A 7,721-nucleotide genomic window follows, 5' to 3' on the forward strand; every position below is an offset into this window, starting at 1 on the left:
GAGGCGGAGGCGGCGGCTTGGGCGGGCTCCTCCTCTGCCTTCTTCTCCTTGGTCTTGGTGGGATGCGACTCAGGCTGTATTTTCAGAGCATTAGTAAATACTTACCATAGCATAGGTAACTCATGTGTCATTATATTAAAACAAAGGATAGTAAATAAGGAAAGCTCGACCGGGCAGTGGCCAGAATAGAAGGGGCAAAGGACAATGGGACCAGAAATACTAATCAAAGAAGGACCGATAAAAAAAGGGAAAGTACTCGGAATTGAGAGAAACATTGATGATTAAAGAGACAACATATAGAAATAACCTTATAAACACTAATCAAGTGTATAAAGCAATCTCTATTCCTCCTCAAAGAGATTTTATGGGGAGGAAATGGAACTTACAACAGTGATGCTATCAAACAAGCCACGTTGGCCCTCTATAGTAATGAATCAGTCTACAACCCTTTAAGAGCGATGTTTACAACAGGAGATGAGTACTTACCCATGGTTGATGATGATGCTGATGATGATGATGATGATGCTGATGATGATGGTGGTCGTTGTGGTGACGATGATGATGATGAGGATGGTGTTGCTGCTGCTGCTGGGAGGAGAACAAGAGAGAGAGAAGAGGAAACCGCGTCGCATTGTTGTGTGCTCACCCAAAGCACAATACATCCTCAGGCCTCAAGTTCCACACAGGTGAGATATAACTCTTGGAACTCTGAGCTAAACAATAAACCAAGCTTGCCATGGGCCCATGTAAATTTTATAGTCCCTCATAACTTATCATACTAATTAGTATTGTGAGCATCAACAGTCTTTGAATGATAGCTCCCATGGCGAGACTAATGGGTCCTTTCCTGATAGCTGTCCGTTGATCCTACAGCACTAGGAAAAGTGTTAGCTTAGACCTTCTATAAGAAAGGGGTCTCTGGCTGCAAAGGTTGAGACAAATTGAGTTACCTGAAGCCCTGTACTGTCACTGCTTAGGAGTGAAGCCTGGTGGCAGGAGCGGCGAAAGGAACCACATTGAGCCTTGAAGGGGAGGATTGATTGATTGATTGACTGATTCCTTACTCCGTCTCGGCACCGAGCTGGGCCACGCCGGAGACACTACCTAGAAGGGGAGGAAGCGTGAAAGCAACAAGACTCGTATTCCAGAGCATGGGCTGTTCGTAGCCCTACTCGGTGATTGGATAGGAAGATTAGCATGCAAGAAGGTTGGGCGAGAGTGTAAGAGAGCTATCAAAACCGGACGGCAGACGTTTGGACCAAGGTTACCTATCTCATGGCGGTAGTAGCGACGATATCTCTAGTAATCGCGGGATTTATATGGGATCGACTCTTCATATCTCATAGGGAATGTGTTGTTGTATTGCTGCTTCCACCTAGATGGCGTCTAGATGAGAAGTACTATAAAAATAACCAACATTGAATCTATCTTAATCCAATGTGCATCTGAAGATAATCAACTTGTATTAGACTGATAAGATACATTTCCTAAATATTTAGTGGCTTAATTCATTATAGATATGATTGTCCTCACAGCAAACAAGATAACCACAGCCAAATTTAAGATAGGTCCAACAAATTTCAGCACAGATATTACTGGAGATTAGTATTCGCACTTGTTAATTATGAATTAGGGGATTTCAGACAGACATACCAGCAGATCTATATCCTCAGGCCTCAGATAAAGAATCAGCATGTAGGAAGAAGATTGAATCAGCCTGAGGCATGGTGCACCTTCCTATTATGGAAGTCACACTGATGGTTCCCCTAGTTTAGAGGGGTCATCCGTAGAGGAAAGCAAGAACATGGTTTCTTCCATTAAGCACGATTAAGACAATCATTATTATAGCCATTGCGTCCCATTTATTATTTAATTAATAATTCAAGCCCTAGAGATAGATCCTGTTAATAATCAGCCACACTAAAAGGTAAAAGTCGGGCTCCATAAGGCAACTCTGCCATCAGGTTCTAAGGACAAGGAAAACTGCGTCCAGAATTCAGAGCCCACTCCAGCCAGAAAGTAACACCAGGCTAAGGGCTCAGACAATATTCTGCAGGAGCATGGTAAAGGAAAGAGAAAACTTTCTCATGTTGAGGAAGATGTGGCTCCTTCAGGGGGTTCTCCATTCAACGACGACAAGACATCCGACGCCTTACAGCGCGATAACCTTGACGCCAAAATCGACGCCGAAATCGACGCCTTACTAGATAACGAGATCGACGACGATGAAATCGAAGTCATCGGTGATGATGACATTATTGCCAGTCCCGACGACATCGATGAAGATGACCGCACTTCAACTTCTCACTCAGCTTCTATCCCCAACCAGAAACTCGATACCACCCTATCGCTATGGATGATTTACGAGAAGCATTCATGAATACAACGCCCTCGGCTGAGACTGGAAAGGGTAGGAGGGAAAGCAAGGAGGACCAACTGAGCCAGCTCCCGACTCCTCGAATGGGTCTCCCTGACCGAATGTCATCACCGTTGTGTATCACAGGAAGGATTGAATCTATACTTGATGGAAACTACCTGCAACATGGTGAGAGTCATGAATCTTGGAGAGAAGAGGACACCTTATATGATATCATTGCATCTAGCAAAGCCGATAGCCGATATGGAAGATGTGCTAGGGTCCCAGGCCCACTGCTTTGCTTGAAGGACTCGTCAAATAGAAGGTTGCCATATCAGTCCAATGTATTATTCACCGTCATCTATTGAAGGGATTCATGTCTTCTTCCGAAGCAGGACAGGTGTTTAACCTGGGGCGAAAATCAGATGATCGATTGACACCATTGTCTGGGCGAGGACTCCGCGCAGCCGAGTCGGTCAGACAAACGCCATGGCGACTGCTAGAATGGTATGAGTGCGGCCATGAGGAGTGCCATGATCGTCCTGCAGCGACATAAGCTCACCTAAAGATTCTTAGAGTCAACAGCCCAAGTGGACTAACTTGGTTAATGTATGAAAGTAAGGAAGTGAGATATCAAATACAGAGTAAGATGTCGTGAGTATGAAGGAGCACGAAGCTTTCGTTGTATATATTGGCGGCGAAATTCCACAAACTGGAAAGGGTTCTTGACCGAATGGACTACATCAATAATGACCAAGCATCATTGTTTATATGCAGAGAAAAGAGCTGAAAATCTTTTATTAATAGATGGCAAGAATAAAAAGCATTGTTTTTTCAGATCATGAACATTTTGTTTGGTGGATCTTCCGCCTCTCATTTCCAGGCGCCTGTCATGCAGGTCAAATAATGCTTAGCCACAGGAGCTATCCGTCGCAGTCCATCAGAAAACAATTGTCACTGAAGGACGATGGGGCGGTGCAGGACAGAGTGAAATACAACGTAATAATCTCGAATTTGATACCCCTCTACGGAGTAGCATCTGTTGATAGCTGTTTCATCCTAACGCCTATGTCAATAAAGTTCAAGAATGGTATTGGTGATGGCTCAGCCGCTGCACCGCCTCGTAATCCACGTAGCTGACTGGGACGGACGCCCCTGAATTTCACCAATGTTCCGCGCTGAGCCGTGGCTCCTTCCATCGCTGTCAGATGGCTCAACCATTATCACCGAGATTGCAAACGCCAGCCCTTCGTATAAAGGACCCTCATACCTGCGCCCCATCCTTTCGTATTTCTTGTCGTGTACTTGCAAAATCTCATCCATCGGAGACAAATTACTCACTATCTCACTCTCATCACAATGTCTGATCCATACAACAACCACTACAATCAATACGGTGCCCCGCAGCAAGGTCATGGCCAGCCCAGCGACGGATACTACGGAGGCCAACATAACTACAACTACCCTCCTCCGCAAGGCCAGTACGGGCAGCCTCCGCAACATGGATACTACCCACCTGGAGTAAGACTATTCTCTTTTGATTGACTTTTGTCTCTGAAATCCATTACATGTTCAATGACTTGGTTTTGTCGCGCTGTTATTGAAGGCATCTTCATGAGCTAATCTTTCCTGATTTGATAGCCTTCCTACGACCAGCAACAGCACAATCCTCAATATTCCGGTCCACCCCCTCCGTACGGTCAACAAGGCTACGCACCTCAACATGGCGCTCCGCACCAGCAGGGCGGGTACCCAGGTGATCAAAACTACGGACAAGGCTTGCCCATGAACTATCCGCCGCACGACCGTGGTCACTCCCCGTACCCCCCACAGCAGCAACAACAACAACACAATCCTCAAGGCGCAAGCGCATCTTACTATGGCGCTCCTCACCCGGAACAGCCCTACCAGGGGGCGCACGCTCCTGTTCCCGCCGGACAGGAAGGCGAAAGGGGTCTGGGCTCGACCTTGCTGGGAGGTGCTGCTGGTGGGATTCTGGGCAAAAAACTCGGCGGTGGATTTCTAGGCGCAGCAGGAGGAGCGCTAGCAGGCGCTGCTGGAATGAACATGGCCAGCAAGATGTAAGCTCAGCACTGACTTGGATTGATTGTGACAGACCCTAATGGTATTTTCGAATAGGTCGAAGAAGCACAAGAAGGAGAAGAAACACCGCAAGGGCCACAGGCGTGGATCGAGTTCTAGCAGTTCTTCCAGCTCGAGCTCCTCTGACTAGTTCCTTTTTGTCACCCCAAGTGCAAATTCCTTCTAGTCTTTGCCAAACCTTGTTCGCTGCAATTTTAGCTACGACAGTTATGATGATACCCTGTTGTGCTCTATATGAAGAGAACAGTCGAAGATGGTGTTCCCTGGCGTTTTCTGTATTCTTATATTCGTATAGTTGACAGACTGTTGATAGCTTGATTCATCAGAAATGTATACTTCCATCATTACCTTTGATCCACCTTCGTATTCGGGTTGAGAAGCTGTTGACTTCGGCCAGCTCTTACCAATGTACTTTCTCCCCAGAGTGATGACATCGAGAATGCTTAGCGCACAAAGCATTCTCGTTATCGCCACATCAAAACGCCTAGACCGAATCGGTCCCGCATCGGTAACTACAGGCGCATTCCTGTGGGACGGCAGTAAAAGCGTCCTATCAAGGGTCCAAATGAGCGACGTCAATGGCTTTGTCGGCGGTAGAATCGGGAAATGTTCTAGAAGTGAGTGTGGAAGCTCAGAAGAAAAGTCGGGTGGCGAATCTGGTAGATTCATCTACAGAGTATGGTACGCTGAGTCTAACGGATAGTCCTGAGAGTGTTAACCACGAGACTGGTTACCACCGTTCATAGGTATGAACAACAATGTTTGATCCTAGCGTCTGGGTGTAGGATTACTGAGGCAAGACGTAATAGACGTGTAGGAGTGGTGGCGAGTCAGCAGATGACTGGTCCTCATGCTCTGGCTGTGACATGGGCCGATGACATGATAATCTAATTTGGATATGACGAGTTGATTAGCAGGAGATTTATGAATGAATATTATTACTAATACTCATGGTGCCGAGGAATCGGGCGACGTTCTCAATGTCGAGGTTGACTGTGATTTAAGAGTACAAGGGTTTGATTTAAGAGGTACTCCGTACAAGGGTTTACTTCAGAAAAGAACCTGGTCTCCCTATGCCTGACACGCAAGGGCGAAATCCGACCGGAACAATTCATGGAACTGGCAACGGAGGAAAGTAGAAAAAATTCCCCAAAAATCATAGCAAACACGATGACAAAAATGAGACAAAAAAAAAAAACAAGAAAAGAAAAGAAAGGTTGAATAGACTACTGCAGTCTACCGAAATGGCTATTGAAAAGAACAATAAATGTGAGGTTAAAGTTTTTGACCCACCGGCTTGCCACCATCTCCGGCTTTTTCGCGGGGGATAAGGCAGGATCAAGGACCACAATCTGGAGATTCAGACTAGCGATAACGAGGCGCCGTGAAAGGATTCAAAAATATCGTCAGACTGTACAACAAATATCGAATTCCGATCTCAATAAGCAACGATAAGGGATAAGGGCGATAATGGACTTTTAATTAATAGGAAGTACTCCGTACCTTTGCTGGTTCATTGCTTTCGAGCAATCAAGTTTCAGGAGTCATCTGCAATGCAACCATGCTTTTTGGGAAGGGAAAAAAGGAGCCCATGTAAACCATAAAGTTCAATCTAGGAGCAGCCAGCCTGATAAATTAGACGAGAGGTTTTACTATGCTATGCTACATGCCAGATAACAGATTAAGCGGTGAGATTCATCCTTCTCCCAGTCAGGAGAGAATGGCGGTGATGCTCATCCATGCCTCCTGTAAGCCATCGTTTCAGACATTGAGAAATGAACGAGTAAGCTGCTCCGTACAGAGGAACGACGCTTGAACCCCAGAGTTTCCCTAAGTACGTACTCTTGTCTCTTTTATGCTGGTCCCCTTTGCTTGTAATCTCGGTTGCATTTTGACTTTCTGCCTTCTCGTCGATAAGACAGGGGTTCGTTCCCTTTCATATATTTACCTCCGCGATCCTCTTAATGAAGGCAATGCAAAGAGTTGCACTAGCGTAGAATTTTGATCGAGCAGACAGTTCAGAAATGATAATTCAGGCGAGATGCTTGCGTTGCTTGAATTTTCCAGTTCCACCGTCTTATCACAGTCGTTCGCTTATCGTTATCTGCCCGGAGGCCATGCCTTGTACAGAGTACGACATTGAGTACCAGCTCAGCCATCATCTTACTCTGCGGGCATGACCGGCAAGAGCGGATAAAGAGATCTGATAAAAAAGGCTTTTCCAACTCTAAAAATAATCTTGCTTGTTTGTCGCTGTCCTTTTGCTGTTCTCCCAGACTTCCACATGCTTTTGGTACAAAGACCGAGTCCGAAGTCTAGGTAGGAATAGACTGCGCCACCGAGTCTAGGTACTCCGTACAATAGATGAATCTTGTGGCGACAGAAATAGCACTGGCAGCATCTGCGGCCCCAACACTTTCACGGAGACTAGTCAACTGCAGTGGACACAGGACTAGATGATTTACTGTTGCATCCCCGGATTCACACCTGTCAGGGACTGGACTTCTAGCCCAACAGCGCAAATGTTGATCAAGGATTCAAGGGATGCGCACCATCCTGTTTTTCTGTGTATGCAATGCTCATTGCTGTCCATCTTCATATTCAGCCTCCGTAAGCCTGATCAGCTCGTTTTCAATTAAAGAATGGTAACTGTGCTTTGCATGTAATCCTGTCCGGGGTTCGTACAGGTGTCGTACATAGATTCCATCAGCCTTGTAGAAAAGAAAGGGGCTACAGGCTGGGCTGTTGCTCATTCTTCAAAGCATGATTGGCTGGAATTTCCTCCATTTTTCATAATTATCCATTGAAGTTGCCTCCTACCTGGTAAGGTCCAATCTTATCGCTTTCCAATTATCACCTTTACACCACCTAGGTAAGGTACCTACAGAATACTCACAAGAAGACAAAAATTCTTCCTTGCTAATAAAACTTGATCGCATGGAAAAACCCTGTAAACCTTGGAAAATGTATTTCTTAGAATTCGGTTGCTCCGATCCAAATTTGATTAGCAAGCCAGAGGAAAAAAGAAAAAAGGTGCGTTCCAGTGTTGCCATCATGGAGGGTTGCTGGCCAATCAGCAGCCGCTAGATCAGCCCGAAGCAGACACGGACCCTATCGGGTTGGTTGCTTCGACAGCCATAGCGACTAGTGCGAATGCGGTCTTAGCGCGGGACAACGATGAAAAATTTTTTATCTTTGCAATTTTTTTCTCGCTGCGCTGGAGGGTTGGGCGGCAAAAAAGAGGCCACAAACCGATAAATAT

General features: G+C 45.9%; 2 protein-coding genes across 2 annotated transcripts; both read left to right on the forward strand.

Moving 5' to 3' along the window:
• Window positions 1-2,056: 2,056 nt before the first annotated feature.
• CDV56_100497 (uncharacterized protein) lies at window positions 2,057-2,380 on the forward strand (the record flags this gene model as incomplete). The annotated part of the gene is made up of 1 exon (XM_026754116.1): window positions 2,057-2,380. A coding segment is annotated over one exon (324 nt), but the record flags the coding sequence as incomplete, so codon positions are not given.
• A 1,335-nt stretch (window positions 2,381-3,715) lies between these two features.
• Window positions 3,716-4,589, forward strand: CDV56_100775 (putative glutamine-serine rich protein MS8; the record flags this gene model as incomplete). Its single annotated transcript, XM_026754394.1, has 3 exons — window positions 3,716-3,877; window positions 3,998-4,437; window positions 4,496-4,589. 3 exons carry the CDS (start codon window positions 3,716-3,718, stop codon window positions 4,587-4,589), a joined length of 696 nt encoding a protein of 231 aa, XP_026618041.1.
• Between the last annotated feature and the right edge of the window lie 3,132 nt (window positions 4,590-7,721).

The sequence above is a fragment of the Aspergillus thermomutatus genome (assembly GCF_002237265.1).
Source record: "Aspergillus thermomutatus strain HMR AF 39 chromosome Unknown NODE_13, whole genome shotgun sequence".
In the NCBI taxonomy this organism is placed as follows: Eukaryota; Fungi; Ascomycota; class Eurotiomycetes; order Eurotiales; family Aspergillaceae; genus Aspergillus; species Aspergillus thermomutatus.